This window comes from Hordeum vulgare, chromosome 3H (assembly GCF_904849725.1).
Source record: "Hordeum vulgare subsp. vulgare chromosome 3H, MorexV3_pseudomolecules_assembly, whole genome shotgun sequence".
NCBI classification, from domain to species: Eukaryota; Viridiplantae; Streptophyta; class Magnoliopsida; order Poales; family Poaceae; genus Hordeum; species Hordeum vulgare.
Window position 1 is genome coordinate 459,650,310 of NC_058520.1, and position 27,525 is coordinate 459,677,834.

Consider the following 27,525-nt stretch of genomic DNA (forward strand, 5'->3'; position numbering starts at 1 on the left):
ATAGGGCACCCGTAATTCCGTTGCGATGACACTGTATGAATTATGGTTTAAAGAAACCTAAGTTGTCATGTCTTAAAACTTTGGGGCTGGCGATGCATATGTGAAAGTGTTTCAGCCTGATAAGCTCGAACCCAAAGCGGATAAATGCATCTTCATAGGACACGCAAAAACAGTTTTGTATACCTCCTATCTCAGATCAGGAAGCAAAGTGTTTGTTTCTATATGCGAGTCCTTTCTCGAGGAAAAGTTTCTCTCGAAAGAATTGAGTGGGAGGATGGTGGAAACTTGATGAGGTTATTGAACCATCACTTCAACCAGTGTGTAGTAGGGCACAGGAAGTTGTTCGTGTGGCGCCTAGACCAGTTGAAGTGGAAGCTGATGATGGTGATCATGAAGCTTCGGATCAAGTCACTACCAAACCTCGTAGGTCGACAAGGACGCATACTAATCCAGAGTGGTACGGTAATCCAGTCTTGGAGGTCATGTTGCTAGACAACAATGAACCTTCGAGCTATGGAGAAGCAATGGTGGGCCCGGATTCCGACAAATGGCTCGAGGCCATGAAATCCGAGAGAGGATCCATGTATAAAACAAAGTATATACTTTGGAAGAATTACTTGATGGTCGTAAGACTGTTAATTACGGATGGATCTTTAAAAAGGAAGATAGACAATGATGATGAAAAGTCACCATTAAGAAAGCTCGACTTGTCGCAAAGATGTTTCCGACAAGTTCAAAGAGTTGACTACGATGAAGACTTTCTCACTCGTAGCGATGCTGGAAGTCTGTTGGACTTATGTTAGCAGTTGCTGCATCATTTATGAAATCTTGTAGATAGGATGTCAAATATTGTTTCCTCGATGGTTCCCTTGAGGAAAGGTTGTATCTGATACAACCAGAAGGTTTTGTCGATCCTAAAGGATACTAGCAAGTATGCAAAGCTCTAGCAATCCTTCTAAGGACTGGAGCAAGCATCTTGGAGTTGGAATATACGATTTGATGAGATTATCAAAGATTTTGGTTTTATACAAGTTTTATGAGAAACTTGTATTTCCAAAGAAGTGAGTGGGAGTACTATAGAATTTCTGATGAGTATATGTGGTTAAAATATTGGTGATCAGAAATAATGTAGGATTTATGGAAAGCATAAAGGGTTGTTTTGAAAGGAGTTTTTCAAAGGAAAACCTGGATTAAGCTACTTGAACATTGAGCATCAAGATCCATGGAGATAGATCAAAGTGCTTAATAGAACTTTCAATGAAATGCATGCGTTGACAAGTTTTTGAAGGAGTTCAAAATAGATCGGCAAAGAATGGGTTCTCTGTTGTGTTGTAAGGTGTGAATATTAAGTAAGACTCAATACCCGACCACGGTAGAAGAAAGAGAAAGGACGAAGGTCGTCCCCTATGCATTAGCCGTAGGCTCTATAGTATGCTATGTTGTGTACTGCACCTGAAGTGTGCCTTGCCATGAGTCAGTCAAGGGGTACAAGAGTGATGCAGGAATGGATCACTCGACAGCGGTCAAAGTTATCCTTAGTTACTAGTGGACTAAGGAATATTTCTCGATTATGGAGGTGATAAAAGAGTTCGTTGTAAAGAGTTACGTCGATGCAAGCTTTGACACTAATCCGGATGACTCTGAGTAGTAAACTAGATTCGTATAGTGGAGCAGTCATTTGGAATAGTTCCAAATGGTGCGTGGTAGCAGCATATATATAGGACAAACTAGAGATTTGTAAAGCACACACGGATCTGAAAGGTTCAGACCCATTGACTAAAAACCTCTCTCACAAGCAAGACATGATCGAACCCCAGAACTGTATGGCTGTTAGATTCATTGAAATCACATAGTGATGTGAACTAGATTATTTACTCTAGTGCAAGTGGGAGACTCTTGGAAATATGCCCTAGAGGCGATAATAAACTGGTTATTATATTTCCTTGTTCATGATAATTGTCTATTGTTCATGCTATAATTGTATTAACCGAAAACCGTAATACATGTGTGAATGCATAGACCACAACATGTCCCTAGTGAGCCTCTAGTTGGATAGCTCGTTGATCAATAGATGGTCATGGTTTCCTAATCATGGACATTGGATGACATTGATAACGGGATCGCATCATTAGGAGAATGATGTGATGGACAAGACCCAATCCTAAGCATAGCACTAGATCGTATTGTTCGTGTGCTAAAGCTTTTCTAATGTCAAGTATCATTTCAATAGACCATGAGATTGTAGAACTCTCGGATACGTAGGAGTGCTTTGGGTGTATCAAACGTCACAACGTAACTGGGTGATTATAAAGGTGCACAACAGGTATCTCCGAAAGTATCTGTTGGGTTCGTACGAATAGAGACTCGGATTTGTCACTCCGTGTGATGGAGAGGTATCTCTCGGCCCACTCGGTAATGCATCATCATAATGAGCTCAATGTGACTAAGGATTTAGCCACGGGATGATGTGTTACGGAATGAGTAAAGAGACTTGTCGGCAATAAGATTGAACAAGGTATAGGGATACTGATAATCGAATCTCGGGCAAGTGTCGTGCCTGTAGACAAAGGGAATTGTATACGGGATTGAGTGAATCCTCGACATCGTGGTTCATCCGATGAGATCATTGTGGAACATGTGGGAGCCAACATGGATATACAGGCCCCGCTGTTGGTTATTGACCGGAGAGGTGTCTCGGTCATGTCTGCATGAATCCCGAACCCGTAGGGTCTACACACTTAAGGTTCGATGATGCTAGGGTTGTAATGGGAATAGTATGTGGTTACTGGAGGTTGTTTGGAGTCCAGGATGAGATCCCGGATGTCACGAGTAGCTCTGGAATGGTCCGGAGGTAAAGATTCATGTATAGGAAGTGGAGATTTCATCACCGGAAGTGTCTCGGGAATCACCGGTAATGTACCGGGACCATTGGAAGGGTTCTGGGGTCCACCAGGAGGGGCCACCAGCCCTGAGAGGCTACATGGGCCAAAAGTGGATGGGAACCAACCCCTAGGTGGGCTTGTGCGCCACCGCCAAGGGCCTAAGGCGCACAAGAGGGAGAGGGAGGGCAAACCCTAGGTGTGGGGGCTTCCTTGGGTGGCAAGCCAACCTAGGGTGCCGCCTCCTCCTCCATTGGGTCGCCGCCCTTCCCATCTAAGGGCTGCCGCACCACCTAGGGAAACCCTAGGGGTGATGCACCCTCCTCCCTATCCTCCTATATAAACCCAAGGGGTATAGGGATGCAAACACACAAGTTCTTCCTCGCTCGGCGCAGCCCTACCTCTCCTCCTCCTCATCCTCCGTAGCGCTTGGCGAAGCCTGTAGGAGTACCACACAGCTCCACCGTCACCACACCGTCGTGCTGCCGGAGCTCTCCCTCAACCTCTCCTATCTACTTGCCGGATCAAGGCGTAGAAGACGTAACCGGGCTGCACATGTGTTGAACGCGGAGGCGCCGTTGTTCGGCACTCAGATCAGAATCTTTCGCGATCTGAATCGCTGCGAGTACGACTCCATCAACCGCGTTCTAGTAACGCTTCTGCTTAGCGATCTTCAAAGGTATGAAGATGCTCTACCCCCTTGCTCGTTGCTAGTTTCTCCAAGATAGATCCTTGTGCAATGTAGGAAAAATTTGAATTACTACTACGTTACCCAATAGTACATTCTCACAACATGGGTTAGTAGCTTGGGCATTACCAATCAAAACAAAGGGAGAGCATGCAACTATTTCCTTAGTGACTTTTACTTGGAGTTGAGCACGTGACTCTTTAAAAGAAGCATGAGCACTCTTCAAAGCCTTGTGGCCTTGTCAAGTATGGCAAGTTCTTCTTTGAGTCTAGCATGATCAACCCCAAGTGCAACCTTTTTGGATTGAACCATATGAGTGAGATCAATAGCATGATCATGATCTTTCTGTAATTTCTCAAGGTCATCATTGTGTGACTCCTCAAGAGCCAAATGAAGCTCTTGCTCTTTCTCAAGAGCAATGGAAAGATCCGCTATCTCATCGACATAGTCACAACTATGACCTTGTAATGTGGAGATAGTTTCTTCATGAGTTTCAATGAGGTCATTAGCGTCTCCTATTTGTTCCAAGAGAGCAACAAAATTCTTCTTAGATTTAACCTTGATCTTTCTCATGAATGTATCAAACGAATTTTCCTCATCATCTACCTCCTCCTTTTCATCCCCATTATCCATAGGATAGGGGGTAGTGGAGATGGTAGCATTGATATCGGTAGTTTTAATGTTAGAGGTTACCTTGTTGGATGCCTTGGCCATCAAGCACTTGGCAACGCGATTCACGTTGGGGGCTTTGAAGAGGGACACCTTGCTTGGAGAAGATGATGCAATGGCTACCGTTGCCATTACCATCACTTTAGCACTTTTATCATCGTCATCATCCTTATCGGATAGGTACTCTCCTTGGGCCACTAACACCTTTTGGGGCATCTTCTTGGGGAAGTTGTTCTTGTTGGGGAAGGACTTGGTCTTGTCTTTGCGAATGAGCTTGCCACCATTGTATTCCCTCTGCTCATAAGGACATTCTGCCACAAAGTGACTCACGTTGCCACAATTGTAGCAAGTTCTCACGCGTTGGTTCCCCTTAGACCCACTTGAGTTGTTCTTGGAGAAGTTGGGCCTTGATTTTCTCTTATTGCCCCAAAATTGCCTTGACACAAGAGCCATGTGCTCATGGTAAGCATATTTGGTGTTTTCGGGACAAGTTTCTTCTTCTTCATCATCATATTCCTCCAAAGTAGCCTTGGCCTTCAAAGCAAGGTTGGGGAGTATTTTCTTGACCATTGAACACGGGCTAGAGCATTGTCAGTTGTCTTGTTCAATATGTTCATGGCAATAAACTCATCCAACACATCACTTGAGGACAAGGAGTGAAAGTCCGACCTTTGACGGATGACTCAGGACATGGACTTGTTGAAAGGCATTATAGCCTTGAGAAACTTGCGGTTGATCCAACTGTCATCCACATCTTTGCTTCCATGAACTTGAAGAGCAACAACAAGAGTTGTAACCCTTTGATAGAGCTCACGAGGATCCTCATCCTCAATCATGGCAAATTCATTGGCCTCATCAAGAACCACTTCATAGTTAGACTGTTGTATACTTGATATTACCTTGTACATGGAAATGATGTGCTCCCAACAATCTTTGGCATGAATTAAAGGACGCAAGTGAGCAAGATCTTCAATAGGAACTGCTTCTTGAAGGATGAACAAGGCGGAGTGATTAAGCTGATTGTCGGACTCTTCTCTTGGCGTGAGCTTTCTTGGATTATGTGGGTAGTACCCCTGTTCAACGATTCTCCAAAGCTGTGTTGAGCTGTGATTCAAATGAGCCTTGATACGAGAAACCCAATTAGCAAAATCATTCTTAACAAGTTTAGGAGGAGGACCGAGATTAACAATATGCGGTGGGTGAACCGGTCCTCCATAGACCACGAGAGGTGGGATAGAGGCAAAGGCATTTACCCCACTCATTCCTTGAGGCAATTTGTTTCTATCACTACTAACATTCTCCTTCTCGGAGTTGGTTTCCCAACCCGAGGTAGTGGGGTTAACCACATGCAACGGTTCGGTAGAAGTTTTGAAGCCCTCAAGGAAATTTTTAATCATGCTTTTGACCTTGATAGCCACTAGGGATCTAAAGGTGTACATAGCCTCATTTAGATCCCCTCCGGTGAGTGAGTTCACAGCTCTAACCTCGGGTAACTCCCCAGCCCGGTCCTCGTCATCATCCATACTCTCTGGGTGATTAAATCCTTAATAAAGAAACATAGCCCTGATACCAATTGAAAGGATCGACATGGTTGACTAGAGGGGTGAATAGGCAACTAACATTTTTTAAGCTTTTCTTTTAACAATTTAAGTTTAGCAACAAATAGGTTGTCTAGATATACAACTAAGTGAGAAACATATATGATGCTAACAATAACAATAGTAAGCAAGAAGTAAATACAAGTAAAGGTAAGAAATAACCACAAGTGGAACTGATGAAGACGAGGATGTGTTTGCGAAGTTCCTTCCCTTTGAGGGGAAGTAAGAATCCTTTGGAGTGGCGTGGAGGCACAATGCTCCCTAAGATGACACTAAGGCCATCGTATTCTCCTCACGTCCTCACACGATGCGAGATGTCGTGATTCCACAAGTGCTGCCCTTGAAGGCGGCGGCCGAACCTTTACAAACAAGGTTGAGGCGATCTCCACAACTGAATTGGAGGCTCCCAACGGAACCATGAAACTTCACCACAATGGACTATGGCTTCATGATGAACTCTTCCGTCTAGGGTGCTCAAACACTCAAGAGTAACAAAATCCACACAAAGAAGTATGGGGGAATCAAGTTTCCTTTGGTGGAAGTGTAGATCTGCGTCTCCTCCTTCAATCTCTAGCACATCAACAAGTTTGAGTGGCTAGAGAGAGATATCGGGCAAGAAAGCTTGGTGGGCATTAATGGTGGGTTATAAGAGGTGAGAGGTAAAAGGTGAGGTGGAAGAAGCCACCCCTTAAATAGCACCCCACATTTCCAACCATTACAACCAGATTCACTTAGGGGAGGTACAACCGTTGTGTGCACCGGTACAACTGGTACTAACACATAGCGTGTACCAACCCTAGCAGCCGGTACAACCGGTGATAGGGTGGTAGTACCGGTCACAAGAAGGATAGGAACTACCGCCCTACCACCACCCAACAACTGCCTGGAAACCAGAGAGTATTCACCCTCCCGCGGAGTTGGGGTGGTGGTTGCCACGGTGCAACCGCGAAGGGGTGACGAAGACGAGGCTAAGTCCTGGGCAGTACAACCACCATGGAAACCAGTAGCACCATCAAGAATTATGACTGGAACTACCGGCCCACAACCGCCCAAGTACAGCACCAAACCACAGAGTTTTTGGTGGTGGAGCGGTACTAGGCCGGTACAACTGCCCAGTGGCGGAGGTACAACCGTTGAGCAGTAACCCAGAGAGCAGTTGCTCCTACCAGCCTAGTCCCAATGGTACGACCGCTCAAGGCAGCGGTACAATCGCTGGAGGGAAAAAGGCTGATAGAAGGAAAGAGGGCCTCTCACACAGATCGGACAGAAACCAGGGAGGGAGATAAAGAGATGTGTACATTCATTGGTTCACCCATTACCTTCCGACGTGAATTCCCTCTTGATACTATGGGTTCCCTACGACCAAAGGAAAAAACACGTTGAGAACAACGTCTTCGTTCTTTTTCGTCCAAAGGGGTAGCCCAATTATCTTGTGTCCAAAGTGATCTCCCTGAATAGCTTTACACATAGTTAGGTCACATAATGAGTTGTCATCATCACCAAAACACTAATGACGGAGAATGCCCTAACACCCACTACTGTTGTCTTCTATGTAGCCTAGAGGAATTATCGGTAGTAACGCTTGTGCGGTACTACCATTCTCTACTACATGCTCTCTTATGCTAGTCCTGATGCATCTGTAATCTTGTCACACAATTCACGAAGGTAGAGCAGTAGTAGGGAGCGATAGTACCGCTAGACGCGGTACTCTCATCCTACCCAGCCTCTACTATCAGTAGTGCTTTGTATCCACAAACACTGAGCGATAGTACCTTTAATGAGAACGGTAGTACCGCTTCGATGATACTATCGCCCCGATGGCACTATTGCCCCTACACTTAGGTACTCTCACTATACACTTGGAACTGTTGCCAGAAGCAGTAGTACTGCTCCCCCAAGAGGTAGTACCGCTTGAGCATGAATTGTGGACATATAACAGATGGATTTACCCCCCTCCCCCCCCCCCGGTCTTTTCCCCCTAGAAGACTCACTTCTTATCCCCCTAAGCCCACTTGTATCCTCTAAGCTTATTTTTGCCTGATCTCCCTCCCTAGCCATCAAAACTTGTTTAGTTTCAAGGCTTTGGAGGAGAGGGCCTTAATATACACTTATGGATGATAATAAAAAACTTTTATGTTGGATTAAACTTTGTCTCGAGAAACCTTATAGATCCAGTTGCAAGTGGCACATTTATGGGAATCACATTAGGGGAAGCCATTAAGCTTCTAGACAACATGACCGCAAACTATTCCTAGTGGCACATCGAGTGAGCTCCAACTAGTAAGAAGGCAAATTTTATCGAAGAAGTCTCTAGTTTGAGTGATAGAATGGATGCTATTATAAATATGCTTGCTAGTACGAATGATCAAATTGATCCAAATGATATTCCACTATCCAGTTTGATTGATAAAAATAATGATGCCATTAATGTGAATTTCATTGCTAGAAATAATTTCAACAACAATACTTATAGAGGGAATTTCAACAATCCTAGACCGTATCCTGGTAACCCCGCTAACAACTATGGAAAATATTATGGAAATTCATATAGTAATAATAATAATATTAATATACCTAATTATTTAGATAACCGTATTGAAGAATTTATCAATTCTCAAAAGACTTTCAACACGACGGTAGAGGAAATTTCAGTAAAGTAGAGGATTTGTCTAGAAACACGGATATGCTTGTGCATGATGTGGACATTGTGAAAATTAAATTCTTGCCAGCTAAAAGGGATATATATAAATATCTTGAAGCTATCCAAGTCACCATAGATGAGAGTAAGAAAAGAATGGAAAAGATGAGAGCTAAACAAGAAATCCTAGAAAAGATGTTTGTATCCGGTTGTCATGATAAAAATGGTAAAGATATTAAAATTGTTGGTGTTTTACCTGTTGATTATTTATCTAGCAACATAAAACTTGATGATAAATAGACAGGAGATGAGTAAATTATAATTAGAAGGCATCCCAATTGTTTGGAGGGTGATGATCTTGATGTTAAAAATGACAAAAATGGGTTTGAAAAGGTCAAAACTTTAGATAGCATGTACCCACTACTTTGGATTATAAGGATGCTAATTTTGATATCTCCTATTTAATTGAATGTATTTCCTTATTACAATCCATAATCAATTCACATAGTGCATATGAACAAAACTCGGCTTTTACTAGACATATCGTAGAAGCTCTTATTAAAGCTCATGAAAAAAGCTTGAACTAGGAGTGTCTATACCAAGAAATTTGCATGATGAGTGGGAACCTGCTATTAAAATAAGGTTAAATATTATGAATGTAGAGTATTGTGTGATCTAGGAGCTAGTGTATCCACTATACTCAAATCTTTATGTGATGTTCTAGGCCTCACCGATATGGATGGATGTTCCCTCAACTTGAAATTAGCGGATTCAACAATTAAGAAACCATTGGGTTGGATTAATGATGTACACATACTTGCGAATAGAAATTATGTGCCCGTGGATTTCATTGTACTTTATATTGAATGTAATATGTCTCGTCCTATAATACTTGGTAGACCTTTCCTACGAACCATAGGTGTAGTTATTGATATGAAAGAAGGTAACATAAGATTCCAATTCACACAATAGAAAACGATGTAACACTTCCCAAGAAAAAGAATTAACCCTCCTTATGAATCTATTACGAGAGCCACCTATGGTATTAGTTTGAATGATGACAAAATGTGAACCTAGCATTATGCCTAGCTAAAGGGCATTAAACAATAGCGCTTGTTGGGAGACAACATAATAGCTATCCTTTGATCTATATTTATATTTTTCTTCAGTCAACATAGTTATTACTACTATAGTAATTATGTGTGTATATTTTATTTTGAGTTTTGTGCCAAGTAAACCCTTTGGGATGATTTGGATGATAGTTGAATTGAAACCATGGAGAAACAGAAACTTTTACGCCCAATGTTTTAATGATCTAATTTTACTCGTAGATGATAAATTGCTGAATTTTTTTACATAGTATTGACATACAAATTTCCCACGTTTTTCTAATTTTTAATAAGTTTTGGAGTTACAGAAGTATGGTTTTAGTGCAGATCATTACGAACTGTTTTGTTTTAGATATATTCTTTTTTTTGCATAATGTGCTTGTTTTAGTGATTCTATGGATTATATCAGGGGTCTAATTATCATGTTTCATTCTTGTAATTATTTTTTATGCTAATGCTAATGATATATGCTCATATGGATTTTTATTGTCTATTATGAAAATACTTGTCATATGAATGATCATCACCATGCCATGCTCATTTGCATCTCATATAATAAATTATGTATTGTTGTTGATGTTATGATTCATATGCTAAAAGGTTATGTTGCCCATCCATGTTCATGTTGATATCATGCTCATATGCATTGTTATTTCATCATGTTATTATGACTCAGCTCATCACCATTCAAGTTAAACTTGAAATTAATCGAACTTGAAAAAATGTGTTGGCTCAAGCATGGTTCCACTGAATCGAGCTCACCAATGCAACCACACATGGCTCAATGGGAGGCCCTAATTCGGTCTATTGTCATGCCTCTCGGTGCCTCCAACTAGGGAAAGTTATGTGCGCGTGCTACCTTGATCAGGTAGGCAGCCATAAGCCTGTGTGCCCGGGTTTGGTATTGAGCTCATATCCCCGTTTGGAACCGTTTATGTTTTGCCATGATGGTGGCCATCCAAAAGGTGGCGGATGTCACGAGTTAACATTGGTGCCACCCATGACACAACCCAAAGGGGTGTTTGTTGGAGTGGCTAGGAGAGTGTCATGCAATAATTCGGTTTGGTCGGAATGTCGTTGGTCCACCCGAATGGGAGCACAAGGCCATGAGTTCCGTGGTGTGGGTACAGTGTACTAACCTCTACAGAGTGTATAGCCTATCGATAACCTCGTCCTCGGTCACGGACACAGTTCTTAATAGGTCACACTATGGGTCAAAAGTAATAATAAACTAGATATAAACAACCCTGGTTCCATGAGGAAAGAAGTTGGTTGATCTTTATGTGGTCATGCGGTGATAATAGGTAAAGATCAAGCTCCTTGTGGTCACGTGACGATCATGATGGTATTATTGATACCGAGATTGGTTGATCCTCAGGTGATCGTGTGATGTTCACGACGGTAAGCTTGATACATATGGTGGTTACAAAATAACCTCCGAGCAGAGTAAGTTGATCAATGGGACCTTAAACATCGAAACCCCCTTCTCATCCTAGTATCATCATGTTCATATCATGAGTAACATGTTCATGCCATGCTCATCTCATGTTGTTCTAGTAGTATCATGATCATTATCAATTAGCTTGTAATGCCATGATGTTGTTTGTCTTGATTGCTTTGGTTGATGTGAGCTTGCGAGCACATTCAAAGTACCCACTTGGCGTGTCATGCGAGATTGCAGGTGATACCATGATTGATTGCTTGTCGAGGATTCCGAGTTTGTGCTCTAGGACGTGTCCTAGCCAGAGTCCCTGCAAAGTGGAGTCCATCATTGTCGTCGTTGTTCCACTACTAGAAGTTATTCCGTTGTTATGAGTGGTTCCGCTGCCAGCATAGAGCTACCTTAGCAGGCGTAGTGTCGACGTGCCTTTGTAATCTTTTGTAACACCCGAACCCTTGTACCTAGATTAATTGTAATAAAGAGTTGATTTGTTTTATGAAAGCAATGTCGTTTTCCAGAAGACTTGATCTTTGGGCTGGAATACGGGATGTTCCCGTTCCTCTGAACCGGGGTGCCACATGAATGCAGCATGCCAAGTGGCACCGACGTTCGATAGAAAGCACGTGAGAGGCGGGTGGTGGGAATTTGATGGGGCGGTCCGACACGGGCTTGGTAACGGTCTAGAAGCCTGCAAAGCACCCCACGCGTGTCTACGGTTTGCGGGAGAAAACACGTCCGAGCCGTTCGGCGGACCCGATACAAACCCGCCTCGACGACTTTCATGGTTCAAATTGTGCGGTCCAAACATATACGGACAATTTGAGGGTTGGAGATAGTTACAACATCTACAGTCGGACTAGCAAATTCCAACCCCTCAAACGCACAAGCGCGTCTGCAGACATTGACTAGTCAAACCTCAAATTTTCCTTCTCACAACTGTACACCTCAAACATCATATCTCAAATCCATACAAACTCATGCAACTACGTTGATTCATCACACACGCCAGCCAGCTACTCCATCACTACTAACATGCCGTCGGACTAGCAAAATTTGGCACGTTTGGCTATGATGGAGATCATCCATGGTTGCCCTTGCCGTACTTCACGTGGAAGTACTGGTCGAAGATACAGTAGGGATTTAGCCGGATCTACTTGTTGCGGGAGGTATCCTTGTCGCCACTGACCTCCTTTTACTCCTTCGGTGGCAGCCCGACCATTTCACGGACCGCCAGGTTCTGTTCTCGGACGAGGGCGCACGTTTTCGTCTGCTGCCGTTTCTTCAAAATGCGGGCACAAATGGCTTCCTCCTCTACGGCGGCCCACGTCACCGCATCAGCCGCCTTCCCCGCCACCATTCCTACCGCGACACGCGCCTCGACAACCCTTATCCTCGCCTTCCCATGACGGGCCGCCCGTTCCCGATGGGACTCATTGTCTGCCCAACCGATGACGGGGAAGGAGAAATTTTCCGACCGCCGAGACCGCAATGATCCAGCCCGAGAGGACCTGAGTGCCCCTTGCGCCGACTCTATGGAGTCGCGCTGGACAAATCCTTTCGTCGGTCGGGCGCCGTCCTTCCGGGAGCGACGGGGTGCAATGCGGACCGCCATTGCCTCCTCCACTGCACGGGAAGACACCACAATCGACATATCCGAATTGATCGGAGTCAGATCCGCTGCTAGCCATACTAAAGACGGCTGGAAATCGCCGGAGGTGAGCTAGGATGGCGAAGGGAGTGAGGGAAGTAGAGTGTGAAGTGGCTAGGGTTTGCTAAGACGAGCGGATGAGAACGAATATATGTGAAGTCATTGCAGGCCAGCGCGGGCAGATCGACATAGCGGTCGTGCCCACACGCCCCATATCCGCATCATATTTGGGTTGGATATGAGGAATGCCGGTCAGCCCAAACGTTTAAGAACTGTTTGAGACGTCTGTGTGAATCGAAATTTCATGACCGGTAAGTGACCAGGCAACCCGTCCGGATGTTTGAGGAAGGTTTGGGGCGCCTACTTTAAATATCGTGAACGATCAATAACCAATCATTCATAAAACCTTGGTGGAAGCAAAACCAACCAATGGTTGGATGGTTAGAGGGACAGTGGTATTCCCAACCCATCAGAATTCAGCCCTGGTGCTTGCATTATTTCTGGATTTATTTCTGGATTTTTGACAATACGCTTTTAGTGGAAGAAGGCGTTTCCGTCGACGACGAGACGCCTACGATGAATTCGTAAATCTCAAGATGACGTGCTGGCTCAGACTTACGAAGATGCTCATAGATGTGCGTGTTTGCATTCACAGGATGAGTGTTTACGTGTATACGTTTGTATTGTCTTAAAGAACCTTGTTGGAAGGAAGCAAAGCGGGGTGGCGTGCGCGGTTCGTGCGCCTACCATTTGCGCCCATCCAGGTGCATGCACCGTCCCGGCGTCCCGTCCCTCCCTCTGCACTTTCCTCTGCAACCACGCCTCCCCCTGCCTGCTACCCCTGGCTTTGCTCCCAAGCGAAGCCAAAGTAAACCTTCACCCGTACGGCAAGAGGCGACGCCGGGGGCCAATCTACGGGCACCAGATCGCGGAGGAGCCTGCCGTCTCCTGCCCATTCTCCGGTGAGCTTTCCTCTCAATCTCCGTGCTCTCCTCCCCTTCGGTCAGTTCCACTGGTCCGTACGGTGCTTGTATTTTAGGGCCAGTTTAGGAGCTCGCATTCGTCGGGCATTGAGTGCATCGGATGCAGTTTGTAGAGATCGATTTACTAGTTGGTGCAGCTGGGCGCAATTCTTTTTTTTTTAGTAAGGTTCTGGATTGAGACCAATTTATCCCCGCTCGAGCCACTGTCTGCTCCTGCGTTTTGTTTGTGCATTTCGTCAAACGGCTGGCTGAAGCAGCGGATTGCTTTGGGACTTTGGGGGAGGAGGCGTGGCTCCTGGACACGCCAACGTAATATTGTTTCAACTTTCAAGCATTCCTTTATATGGTCATTGGTGTTCCTTTACTTGCCAATCTGATCTTATGTTGCCCATCGTCTCTTCTCTGTTAAAGACATCGGTTCATAACATGTTTGAGACCTAAAATGTTCTAGATAAATACTTTTTTGTTGTGGGAGCTGTATCTTTGCCAGTCTGAAGTGCAAACATTTAAGCTCATTGCGGTTAATGAGGTGTTGCTGGTATAGCAAAATTATCACTTGTTCTGCGATGCATTTGATATGAAAAGGGATAGGCCATCTGTTTTGGGCTCGAAAATGGTAGGCCGTGAGAATACTGAACTTCCTAATAACTGTGCAACAGTTTGATTGAGGAGAATTTGTAAAAGTGGACAACAAGGTAACTGAAATTTAGAGAAATTATAGTTGCTATCCTCTCGTTCATATCTTTATGTCCATATCCAACATTTTTGTGCCCTGAGCGTTTCGTATGGATTTGCATTGCTGTTGAAGTACTAATCCATTTAAACTGTCCTCAGTCCCCCATCCGCATTGACCAATAAGAACTTAGTATAATAAAAGGTTAATAAGAAATGACATACTACAAGCCTACTACCAGTTAACTTCTTCCAAAATTAAAGAGAGCGGAATCATTGCATTAACAACATAAATGTTTTCTCAATGGACAGTTATTTGAAACAGAAACCCAAGGCTGGTGACAGTTATTGGGAAATGAGTGGAGCACTAAACTAGCGCTGATTATAATTCGTCACCCTTTTTCTCCCAAAGCATGGTGCGGTGCGCCTAATTGTATTTGTTCTTCTTTCTTTTCAGCAAAGGTCTCCAGAGTCATGAGATGCAAGCTCATTTGATTTTTTATATGTTCAACAAGCACTGAAGTATTTTCCTCGATGGAGGCTGAAGCTGCTTTCGATGTTGAAGATTCCAGATCAAACGATGAACTGCAGGAGTTGTGGCCAGTTGGTGAGATAGACCCAAAGAGAGGGCGATTCCCTTGTTGCATTGTCTGGACTCCTCTTCCTGTAGTTTCATGGCTTGCTCCTTACATAGGCCATGTTGGAATCTGTCAGGAGGATGGATCTGTCCTGGATTTTGCTGGTTCAAATTTTGTGAGCATGGATAATTTTGCATATGGTTCTGTCGCTAGATACCTCCAGCTGGACAGAAAGAAGGTATATCTGATTCCTATTATTTTTGTTTTCTTCTTTAGAGTGTTGGCCTCTTACTTTATATGTACTGCTAATAAAATCTCTTATTTACTTGGAGGAAAATGTCTACTAGTCTCCTTTGTGACATGCTCCTGTGGAGGAAAATGCTTACTATCATATAAATAGTGAAACATTCTGTTATGTTATACAAATGGGCTGGGGATACTGAACGTGAGACTCCAGCCAGTTATCAAAGACAGAGGATGATTATTAAAATTTTGCAAATCTTAACATCTGTTTCAGTTTTTGTTTTCTTTAGTAACAAACAGTGTTATATACAAATAGTTAGTGTGGCGTTCTATAGGTTAACTTCTAACAAAGGTGATATCTGGTACTCCCTCCGTTCCTAAATATAAGTCTTTTAAGCGATTTCACTAGATGTCTACATACGGAGCAAAATGATTGAATGTACATTCTAAAATATGTCTATATACATCTGTATGTAGTTCACTAGTGAAATCTCTACAAAGACTTATATTTAGGAACGGAGGGAGTAATTTATATGGTGAAGTTGCATATGTTATTCCATAATCCTGTTCATTTATCATTATCTTTACCTTTGTAAAACCTACTTGTGTGCTGCTTTTTCTTTCAGCGCTTTCCTTTCAAGTTGGGAATTATTGTTGAAATATTTTTGCTTTGTTCATGGCCAGTGCTGCTTTCCTGCTAATCTGGGGGCACATGTATGCGAGTCGACGTACAAGCACACAGAAGTTGGAACAGCAACATCCTGGGATAGTACCTTGCAACTGGGCACAAGACATTTCCAGCACAAATACTACAACCTGTTCACCTGCAACTGTTACTCATTCGTAGCAAACTGCCTGAACCGGCTTGCCCACGGCGGTTCGGCGGAGTGGAATGTTTTGAATGTGGCAGCTCTTGTCTGGCTTCACGGCGAATGGGTGGACAAAATGTCTGTCGTTCGGTCATTCGCGCCATTCGTGACTGTGACGTGCATCGGTATTTTTATGGCCGGCTGGTCTTTCCTAATAGGGTTATCGGCATTCTGTTTGCTTCTGATAGGGTGGTTCGTCTTTGCTGTATACTGCACGAAAGGTTTGGTGTGCTGAAATTACATTGCGACTGAACCGGGTGAGGAGTTGTGGAAATAATTTGTCTGGGACCGTTGATCCATTCTTGTGATTATTCATCTTAAACTTATCGAAACACTGCACCTGCTAAGGCCTCCTTTGGTGCGTAGGATACGAACATTACAGAAATGCTGAAGTTATAGGAGGTGAGATGGCGTGCATCTCAAATTCTATGAAACGGAGAATATGAAAAGAATGTCGTTTGGTTCAGACGATATGATTTTTCCTCGCATTGAGTGTGAGAATGTTTCTCTCTGTTGACCAATCTAGTTTGTATGCAGGCGCCTGGCCACGGCCATGTGCAGGAAAGGTGTTGCTTCGTCTGAATGTGCGGCGTCCAACTCGCAAGTTTCGGACCAGAAGAGTCATGGAGGAAAATGCCGTATGTCGACGATCGGGTTGTCTGACAGAACTAAAGCGTGGGCGGCACACCGGAAATCGGTTGTAGAATCTGTCCGGCCGCCGTATATCTTTAACTGTTTGAGTCAAGTACGTAACGGAATAGCGGCCCACCTGGATCCTGGCACAAAAGGCAAAACGTATACGTAACAGAGTTCTTTTTTTGGACAAAAAAAAAAGTGAACAGTAGATACCTAGAACGTGACGGTCCAAAAAAATGCTAAGAATTCTCTGACGGTCACGGATTACGTTCAGCATACATAACAAAAAGAAGTTCTTCAACATCGATTAAGCCAGAGAGGCTCAAAAAAACGAGGACGCCGACGTGCTTCCGATGGCATCCAAGGAGCATGGAGGCGGTGCTCCTCGTGACGACGGATCCGACGACAACTGCGGCTGCGGGTCCTGGACGATAGCGCTGCTCCTGTTCACGTCCTTCTGGCTGGTCATGCTGTACCTGCCGCCGATGGATTCCTTGCCGGGGATTCGAGAGATTGACGGCTCGCCGCCATGGGTCGACGACAAGCCGACCACGTGCTCCGTGGAGCTAGCCGACGTCCGGGGGCTCGAGCCGGCGCTGGCTCCGGGCGCGACCTCGCCGGCCTTCGACCTCGTCGTGCACGTCGACAACGGCCACGCCCGCGAGCTGCGCCATGGCGGCGGCGACGTCGTCGTCTCCTACGCGGGCGTGCCCCTCGCGCGCGGGCGCACGCCGAGCTTGCGGCTGGGGGCCAAGTGCACGGGGCGGTGGCAGGTGAACGTGACGGGCTCGGGGCTGGGGATCCCGGCGGATTTGTCTCGCCTCATGACGGCGGAGCGGAGATGGGGGGTGGCGCAGCTGGAGATCGACATGGGCCTGGCCTGGCAGTCCTTCACGTGCGATGTTTTCGTTGACGGGCAACCCGGCGCATCAGCGTGTAGGCTAGAATAGCACGTTTAATTTTATTTTTCTTAGTAGATTCTGTTGAGTATCTTGATTACTTAGGAAACGTAAGATATACTGGAAATCATTTTGGTTTGTCTTTTATTTTAAGTTGATCATGTACTCCTATATATATGCTTATGAGGTTCAAGTAATACAATAACCATTTCGCCAATCCCTCTTTCCCTTCTAAAACGGTATCTACCGCAAGTTTCTAGACCTAGCCGTCGCTCCCGCTCCGCGCGCTGCCTCCGGGACGGTCAGCCTCCATGACCGTCAGTCTCCTACGCGCCGTCCCTTCGTTGGTTGCCGGGCAGGCCTGCCGGCTGCCTCGGGCTCCCCGACCCATCACCGGCCTCCTCTAGCATGCCGTTCCCCGCTGGTCGCCTCGCCTTGGTTTGCTCGGTCAGCCCGCTTCATCGCATGATGCCGTCATCATCACCGAGCAGCGCTTCCGTTCTCGCGTGCGATTGGATTGATCACCCGCCCATCGCGATCGACTTCATCCGTGTTGTGCGACTCACCTGATCGGTCGGTTGCATGCGCCTCCGCATGTCGTGTGAAGATTGTCCCCGAGTACAGCGCGCCCCTCCACCGATCGAGCAACGGGCTGCCGTTGCATTGCCCCGTCGGGCCGCAGCGCCGCCGCCCAGTGGTTCTCCCCGCGGTTGCCCCAACCCGCTGCTACAATGCCACTACGGGTTGTAGCGCGACGGCACGCGGCCCCCGTCGCCGCGCGAGGTCGTCCCCGTGGCTCCACCGACCCGCTCACCACCGATGTGTCGCCCCTTCGGGCCGTAGCATTGCGGCAGATGGTCTACGCCGTCACCCCGAGGTCTTCCCGTCGTCGCCCCGACCGGCGCACTGCCGCTTCGCCGCCCCTTCGGGTCGTAGTACCGCGGTGTGCGGTCCACTCCATCGTCCCCATGCGTCGACTTCCTGTGGTATGCGCCGCACCGTCTCCTTCAGTGCGGGAACGCCATCGCCCGTGCCGGTCTTTGTCATGCTGTCGTGCTCTTCCTCGTCTACTTCAAGCATCGCCACCGCGCTCCTAACCAGCCGCCGCCGTCGCCATGAGGCCACCGCCGCCGCTCCCTTTTAGTGCTCCTGCATCTCGCTCACCTGATAGAAATCTCTCAAGTTGCCCTGAGTCGGCCCCGCACAGTGCTCTAGTTTGGACCAACACTCATGAGGAGCACTGGCCCGGGTTGTTGAGTAAATCCTCGGGGTAGCTATTCCCTATGCAAATCATTATTAAGTGGTTAGCAAATTAAAACCAATGTTGGGTCCTGCCGGACAAGTCTTAACACTACACGATTTATCAAGGGGGTCCCCATAACAACCCCGAACGTGTTAGGAGCGATCAGTTATGGAATCAAACACCGGTAGTCGAAACTAAGGCGGGAATAACGGAACAAATCACCCGGCAAAAGGCTAGGCCTTCCGTCATTTACCAAGTATATTGGTGCATTAATTAAATAGCAGTTTAATCATAATGATATCAAATACTCATGTTATCACATGAGACAGTTGGCACCTGCAACTAGCAAAGCTATCATTAGAAGCTGAGCAAGCCTACTTAGCCAAACAACATTAGCTAGGAGGGGAAGGTGTTTGGGTTTCATGGCAATATCAGGAGGCAATTATATCAAGTGGTAGGCAGAGAGCATATATCGAAGGAAACGTGATTCTAAGCATAACAAAGCTAGATATGGTATCAAGGTCACGGTCATCTTGCCTGTGATGTCTTCAGCTTGGAACTGCTCTTGTTCGTCCTGCACGTACTCTTCAGAATCCATGTACTCGCTCTCCGATCCCAGTGCTACCCAAGATTAAAATAACAGCCAATGAACACCAACACAACATGATGCTACAAACACATGATGCATGAGATGACAATGAAGCATGCATCTCTATTCTAGTCACTTGCATATGCATGAGAAGAGAAGATAAACTTATGGACAGAACTTCACCCAAAGCTATCTTGACATGCATTAAGATGGCATGAACAGGTGCATCACGAGAAAACGATGCAAAATCATATAAAGAACATTGAGAACGGAGCTACGGATCAACCGGAAACTACGAAACACGATATGGAGTCCTACGGATCAAATCCACCACAAGCACACTCCAATGGCACTCTTATGGTATTCCCAGGTTGCCACATGATAAAACATACAAATATAGGTGGGGTGGTGTAAATAAACTCACCACACCACCAACAATACTAACACAAGCTTCAAAACAACTAAAACATGCAATCTGTCCTAAACAGCATCATAGCAGTTTGTGAGCAACATGCAAAGTACCTACAGCCACCCAAATGTGCCAAACAAGATATGTGGAAAAAGCTATCCAAATGCTCTACATGCCTGAGCAAGAAGATAATACAAAGGAGTCACACACAGGAAGATCTACAGGTGCTAACTTGGACAAAAATAACAGATTTTAGGGACAGTGAAAATCTCAGATTTTCACCAGCTGCTTATGCTGTGAAGCATTTTGACAACCTCCAAAATGATATCTACAGGAAATGAAAGTGCATGAAATTTAACAGAGAGCTAGACAAACACAAAATCTCCAACTCTCTAGTTGATTGCAAGGGCTGATTCCCAACACATGAGCTTTTGCAACCACAACAACAAGGGAAGAAAATAACAACAGTTTCTCAGACTTAGTGAAAATCACAGATTTTCACCAAGCTGAAAATTTCAGCCACATGTCATCTTTGACAAGGCACAACTTGCACATACAAACTCCTAAGCATAAAATGAAACTACCATGCTGTAGAGGGTTCACCCACTATTGCCACCTCAAGGATTCATCCTCATAGGCCCATCACACCACATGACACCAAGCTCTAAACATAACATCAAGACAGAAAAATAACATTTTCAGAAAGTGCCCCAAGGTGAAATCTGATTCCACCAATGGATTCCTGGGAAGATTCTACCCCAAAAACATATATAATACCTAGGTACTTGCATACTACATGTAGGCACAAAGTTGAAAGGAAAAAACAACATAGAATCATATAGTCTCAAATAGTGCCATATCACATGAGGTACTCACTATCTCATCACCTAACTTGCACATGCTCACACTCACAACTCCAACGGTGAACATGAGGGGTAGCCCTCATGTTCATGTGCCTTAGCACACCACCACACACACATACATGCTTTGCATCACAAGTGCTCATGCACACACACCTACACATCAACTATACACACCTACTCACACAAGTGCAAGTACAAGCTCTTGCACACACACACCACATGTGTAGGTGCACACTTGCACAAATATGTGGGGGTAACCCACACACATACACACATGCACACACTAGTGCACATGTTCACAAACACACCTACACACAACACCACATACAAAAGTTTCCACACATGCACACATACATGGTATACACACACACACCTGCACTAGCTAAAAAAGGGCACTTGCTTGCTGCCCAAGCATTGCACCAAGCAACCAATCTATAAAACAGCAAAAAGGGGAAAATAAAATAAAAATAAAAGGGAGGAGGCTTGGGATCGAACCCAAGATCTCCTGGCAGCAAAACTACCCTGCTGCCACTTTGCTACGCTGCGGGTTCTGGACTAACAGGGGAATTCTACCAGGTATACTACTCTACTTTGCACTACCACTACCGAATAATCGCAGGGAGGGGCGCTGGGGCTCGAACCCGAGACCTGCCCATCACACACGCACACCACCAACCACTACGCTACTGCTACGGAGTCTACGAGAGAGGGCAAGCTTGCCCCTTTTGAGCAGATCCCATGCCCTACCGCACACACACGCGCACGCACTACCGACACAGTGTTTTCCGGCGAGTCATTTCGATCTACGCGAGGACGACGCAAGGTCACGCGGTAGAAGAAGAGGGGAAGGTGTTTGCTCACCCTGGGGACCCTCGACGGAGCAAATCTCGCGGAAGAGGAAGAAGAAGAACGGTTGCTGCACGACTTCGGGTTCGCTCGGAGCTCGTCGGAGACGAGGTCGTGGCCGTCGTTGTAGTCGTGCTCCGGCCTCACCGGCGACGGTAATGGAACGCGGGGAGACCCCCAGAGTTCCTGGACATCCACGCCGGCACCGGAGACGAGGGACGCGCGATGCAGACGGTGGCGCTCTTCCTGCTGCTACTGTGCTACCTCTCTGATCTACCCTACACAGACTTACCTTGGGGAGGAAGAGAGATGGAGGAGGAAGATGGCGGCGGCGACGAGCGGGAATAGGGAAATCCTATCGGGCACGCACACCGATGCGTATAGAGCCCACAGATGGGACGGCACGACGTCACGTCTCTCTCGCTCTCTCTGAAGTGCTGACGGAAAGCAGCACGGGGGGGGGGGGGGGGGGGGACGACGTCAGGAGGAAGGAGAAAGGAGAGCGCGGACTGTCGCTAGGGAAAAAGGAGGAGGCCCAGGAGGAAGGAGGGAGGAATCCCACCTACATACTTGGCCCGACAGATCGAAACGAAAAGGGTTTTTCCCTTTTATTTAAAACCACACCACATACAAAATGCCGAGAGCCAAACTTGCACTATAAAAACAAAGTAAAATGATCTGGGCATTAGGGAATTATGCCCTAATAAAATAAAACGGAAAACTGAATTTTAAGCAAATAAATGACAATAGGAAAACAGGGTTTGGCCTACTATTTTAAACAATAGAAAATAATCCAAAACCTATCTACTCAAAGGGAGCTACCCAATCTGCCACAAATCTTAAACACAAATTTAACAACATTTTTAAAACAGGGTTTAACCAAGTAAATTCCAGAAGATCACAAAATGAGGAAGAAAGGGTCTTTTGAAACCTAGCTTTGGAAGAAGAAGTAAAGTTGAAATCAAGCTTGCATACCACTTCAGTCCACTTGCACCCATCACACCACACATAAGGATCAACACAACAACACACAAGGATGGCATGAATGATATGGATGCATGATGCATAAGGGGAAGACAAGGCTAGATCACATGAAATTATAACCCATAGAATGACATCATGGATCCAAACATGGCAAGGTTCAAAATATGGCAAGGTTGCACTTGGGGCATTACAAACTCTCCCACACTACAAGAAGATCTCGTCCCGAGATCTAGGACTGAAAGAACTATGGGAATTCAGAACAGAGGTGATCCTCACGTTCCCAAGTGGCCTCTTTATCGGAATGATGTGACCACTGCACCTTGAGAAACTTGATAGACTTGTTGCGGGTCTTGCGCTCAGTCGTCTCGAGAATTGCAACTAGATGCTCATGATAGGATAGGTCGCGTTGAAGGTCGATATCTTGAAGATCAACTATGCGCTCGGGAGTCTTGAAGCATCTCCGGAGCTGAGAGACATGCAACACGTCATGCACATTTGCAAAGTTTGAAGGGAGCTCAAGTTGATGCACAAGGTCGCCTCTCTTGCAAACAACTCTGAAAGTACCAATGAAACGAGGAGCAAGCTTGCCTTTGATGCCAAAACGCCGAGTGCCCTTCATAGGAGACACTTTGAGATAGACGGAGTCATCGAGCTCATAAGACATGTCACAATGCTTGCTATCATAATAGCTCTTCTGACGGGACTACTCTGCTCTGAGATTATCCCGAATGACCCGACACATTTCTTCAGCTTCTTCGATCAAGTCATTCCCAAGAATCCGACGCTCGCCGGTCTCGGACCAGTTGAGCGGGGTACGACACTTCCTGCCATAGAGAATCTCAAACGGAGCTTTGCCTGAACTATCTTGATAATTGTTGTTATACGAGAACTCAACAAAAGATAGGCAGTCTTCCCACTTCATGCCAAAAGAAATGACACAGGCTCTCAGCATATCCTCAAGGACCTGATTGACTCTCTCCACTTGCCCACTAGTCTAAGGATGAAAAGTTGTGCTGAATCGTATCTTCATACCCATCGCAGACTGAAAAGAGTCCCAGAACTTGGAAGTGAAGATACTTCCGTGATCCAAAAAAATCAACATAGGCACGCCGTGCAAATACACTATCCTCGAAGTGTACAGCTCTGCAAGCTGAGCTGCCGAGATGGATTCCTTGACTGGAAGAAAATGAGCCACTTTGCTCAACTTGTCGATGACGACTAAGATGGCATCGTTACCCTTCTTGGACTTCGGAAACCCGGTGAAGAAATCCATCTCAATATGGTCGAACTTCCACTCGGGAATGGGCAATGGATGCAAAAGACCTGCTGGACGTTGATGCTCTGCTTTCACCCTTCGACATACATCACATTCATTTACAAACCGAGCAATCTCACGCTTCATGTGAGTCCACCAGAAGGTATGTTTTAAGTCCTGATACATCTTGGAACTTCCTGGATGTATTGAGAGCAGAGAGTTATGAGCTTCTTCCATGAATACCCTTTCTGAGGTCACCTTTCGGAATGACAAGACGATCCTCAAAGAATAATGTGTCTCTGGCATCAACACTGAAGCACTTATATTTGGGAACTCCCTTTGCCAAGCCAAACTTAACTTTCTTCACCATTGCATCAAGAAGTTGCGCTGCTCGGACCTGTTCTTCCAAGGTAGGAGAGATCTGAAGATTTGCAAGAAATGCCTGAGGTACTAACTGAAGGTTGAGCTTTCTGAAAGATTCACAAAGGTCAGGCTAGAGAGGCTTCAGAATGAGACTGTTGCAGTAAGCCTTCCTGCTCAAAGCATCTGCCATGACATTAGCTTTGCCTGGAGTGTACTCAACGCTCGGATTAAAATCTTGGAGCATTTCCACCCAACGAGTTTGCCGAAGATTGAGGTTAGGCTGGGTGAATATGTACTTGAGACTCTTGTGATCGGTGAACACTTCAACCTTTCGTTCCAACAAGAGGTGTCTCCAAGTCATCGGAACATGTACCACTACCACCAACTCAAGATCATGAGTGGGGTAATTCTTCTCACTTGGCTTCGACTGCCTCGAGGTATAAGCTACCACTTTCTTGTCTTGCATCAACACAGCACCAAGACCTTGAATAGAGGCGTCGCAGAACACTTGGTAAGGTTTGGAGTCATCAGGAGGAACCAAGACTGGAGTAAAGGTGAGCTTCTCTTTGAGTGTGTCGAAAGCCAGCTGACACTCTGGAGACCAGACATACTTCACACCCTTCTGAAGAAGACTTGAGAGAGGCTTAGCAATCTTGGAGAAGTTCTCAACGAATCTTCTACAATAGCTTGCAAGCCCAAGAAAGCTTCGAAGCTGCTTCACATTTTGCGGAGGCTCCCACTCAACAATGGCCTGCACCTTTGACAGATCAACTTTGATGCCCTCGGCAGAGATGATGTGTCCAAGGTAGACAACTTCTTTCAACCAGAACTCACATTTGGAAAACTTAACATAGAACTTATGCTCTCTCAGCTTAATAAGCACCAGCCTGAGATGTTCTTCATGCTCTTCCTCAGTTTCCGAAAAGACCAGAATATCATCAAGATACAACAAGATGAATTCATTCTTGAATGGGGAGAAGATATAATTCATCATTCGATAGAAGGTCGGTGGAGCATTTGCCAGACCAAAAGACATCACTGTATACTCATACGAGCCAAAGCTTATCCTGAAAGCAGTCTTTGGAATATCCTCTTCGCGAATGTGAATCTGATGATAGCCCATCCTGAGATCGAGCTTGGAGAAGACCTTAGCCCCTTTCAATTGCTCGAACAACTCATTGATGTTAGGAAGTGGATACTTATTTCTGATTGTCTTCTTGTTCAATGGACGGTAATCGACACACAATCAGTCCGTGCCATCCTTCTTCTTGACAAAAGCACTCCACAGCCCCATGGAGATGAGCTTGGTCTGATCAGACCCAGACGCTCCTGCTCATCGAGTTGCCTCTTTAGCTCCTTCATCTCTTCTGGACCCAATTTGTACGGCCGTTTGCACACATGCTCAGTACCCGGTTCAAGCTCAATTACAAACTCAACTTCTCGGTGCGGAGGCATTCCTGGCAGTTCTTCCGGAAAAACATCTTCATATTCGCAGACCAGTGGGACTTGCGTAATTGGAGAAATCTCACCCTTCTCATTCAAGGAAAATAGACAGATTGTGTTATCACGCGTTGCGAAGATAATCACGTCCTCTGAAGAGTGAGTTAGCTTCACTTCTTTAGCTTCACAATCAATAGATGCCTTTTTCATAGCCAACCAGTCCATACCAAGGATCAAATCAATGTCAGAATTTCCCAGGACAATAGGAGAAGCCAAAAAAGCATAATCCCCCATCTTGACAGTGACATCTCGAACCACTTTGTTGGCGCTCATAAGAGTACCGGGTGACACCACACGTAACGCCTTGCTCAAATACTCAGAATCAAAATCATGCTCGACAAAGAACATTCTAGACATGAATGAATGAGAAGAACGAGAATCAAACATAACTTTAGCAGGAATATCATTAACGAGAAGGTTACCCATAATCACGTCTGACGAGTTTTCTGCTTCAGCTGCATTCACCATATTGACTCTAGCAGACCTGGGGTTGAAGACGCAGCTGAGAGGTGCACTTGTTGGCATAGTGACCCTTCTGCCCACACTTGTGACAAGTAACATCTGCCGGCTGACGGTACTGTGTCTGAGGAGTCCCTTGCTTCTGCTGCTGAAACCTTTGCCGGAAAGCTGGGTTGGGTGGGTGGGAAGAACCACGACCACCTGATTGCTTGAACTGTTGCGTGTGCCGAGGAGGAGGAGGAGACACCCAATATTTCTGTTGCTTCCGAACCACCTGAGTTGAGGAAGACAAGCTGGAATATCTGAAACGCTTCTTCGAATTCTCCAGCCTGAGCAAAGCTGCCTCAGCCCTGAGAGCCAAGTTGTAGAACTTATGAAACTCCTCAGTATCGTGCAAAGCAAGGGCTAGCTGCAAATCCTCTTTCAGACCACCTCTGAACTGATAGATCTTGCTCTTCTGATCTGGAATGTACTGCAAGGCATATCAGGCTAGCTCGTGGAACTCGACGTTGTATGTGTACACGGAGTTACCACCTTGCTTCAAGTGTGTGAACTTCTCACGCATCTCCTCCACAGAGCTAGATGGAATATAGTGGGACCTGAAGTCTCTGCAGAACTCATCCCAAGTGATCACTCTGGCACCCCTGGAATCCTTCAACTGCTGCCACCAAATCGATGTTTGCCCCTTCAGGTGGAATGTTGCAAACTTGATGAAATCCTCTGGACGAACATTGCTGCACTCAAAGTGTTTGTTCATGTACCGAATCCAATCCTCAGTGTCAAACGGCTGATCACACGACGTGAAGGTCTTCGGCTGATTTGCCAGGAATTGACTCAGAGTAGCAAACTGATTGCCACCATGGTTGAAGTTGCCTTGCTGCTGATTAGTCCTTTCTTGCGACAGCTGGATCAACATCTGAGTGTTTGCATTTGTAGCAGCCATCACCGCTTGCCAAGCCTCTGCAGGAGGAGGCGGCGGCGGTGGAGGGGGTGGTGGCGGCATCTTAGCACCCTCACGACCTGGATTCTGACGAGTTGGTGGAGCCATCCTGAAGACGGACAACACATTAGCCCACAGAATAATATTGAAGGTAAAGCTGAATCAAAAAGGCAGGAATAACTAAACAGGAATATAGAAATTGCACTCGAACAAGATAGTAAGAATGCTTCCTCAAAGTGACCGTCGACAAAATTCTGATTAAGTCCACTTGCAAACAAGTATGAGCTAGAACTGCTCGGAACAAACATATGATCGAGATTTCATCCGATATCGTCGTGGATAAGATCGCACGGGCTCGAATTTACAGTAGCCATCCTGTGCAAGGTAGTGCACACGACTTATTAAGCATCCCCAAGTCGTAGCAAGCTACAAGGGCTCTTTAACACACAATGAGAACCGCTGTAAGACGACCGTGAATAAACGTACCCACTGAATGTCGAATCCCAACCTCACATCATGCATTT

The 27,525-nt window shown here is 45.7% G+C and overlaps 2 protein-coding genes across 3 annotated transcripts; both read left to right on the forward strand.

Annotated features, from left to right (window-relative positions):
- The first annotated feature begins 13,393 nt into the window (after nucleotides 1-13,393).
- LOC123444254 (protein REVERSION-TO-ETHYLENE SENSITIVITY1) lies at nucleotides 13,394-16,347 on the forward strand. 2 transcript variants are annotated; one of them, XM_045120920.1, is made up of 4 exons: nucleotides 13,417-13,632; nucleotides 14,783-14,932; nucleotides 15,040-15,141; nucleotides 15,831-16,347. In XM_045120920.1, the coding sequence occupies exons 2-4, from the start codon at nucleotides 14,882-14,884 to the stop codon at nucleotides 16,248-16,250; spliced, it is 573 nt and encodes a 190-aa protein (XP_044976855.1). In that variant the 5' UTR covers nucleotides 13,417-13,632; nucleotides 14,783-14,881; the 3' UTR covers nucleotides 16,251-16,347. The 2 variants fall into 2 exon arrangements, with proteins under 2 accessions (XP_044976854.1, XP_044976855.1); XM_045120919.1 differs by having other exon boundaries at nucleotides 13,394-13,632; nucleotides 14,783-15,141.
- A 291-nt stretch (nucleotides 16,348-16,638) lies between these two features.
- LOC123444255 lies at nucleotides 16,639-17,767 on the forward strand. Its single transcript, XM_045120921.1, has one exon. It carries the CDS (start codon nucleotides 17,005-17,007, stop codon nucleotides 17,599-17,601), a length of 597 nt encoding a protein of 198 aa, XP_044976856.1. The 5' UTR covers nucleotides 16,639-17,004; the 3' UTR covers nucleotides 17,602-17,767.
- Nucleotides 17,768-27,525: the final 9,758 nt, after the last annotated feature.

Excerpts from the sequence above, each read along its gene's own strand:
- LOC123444254 (XM_045120919.1), top strand. The coding sequence starts at position 14,860 with ATGGAGGCTGAAGCTGCTTTCGATGTTGAAGATTCCAGATCAAACGAT. Across the intron at positions 15,142-15,830 it reads TCCAGCTGGACAGAAAGAAG|TGCTGCTTTCCTGCTAATCT; the intron begins GTATATCTGATT and ends GTTCATGGCCAG.
- LOC123444255 (XM_045120921.1), top strand. The coding sequence starts at position 17,005 with ATGGCATCCAAGGAGCATGGAGGCGGTGCTCCTCGTGACGACGGATCC.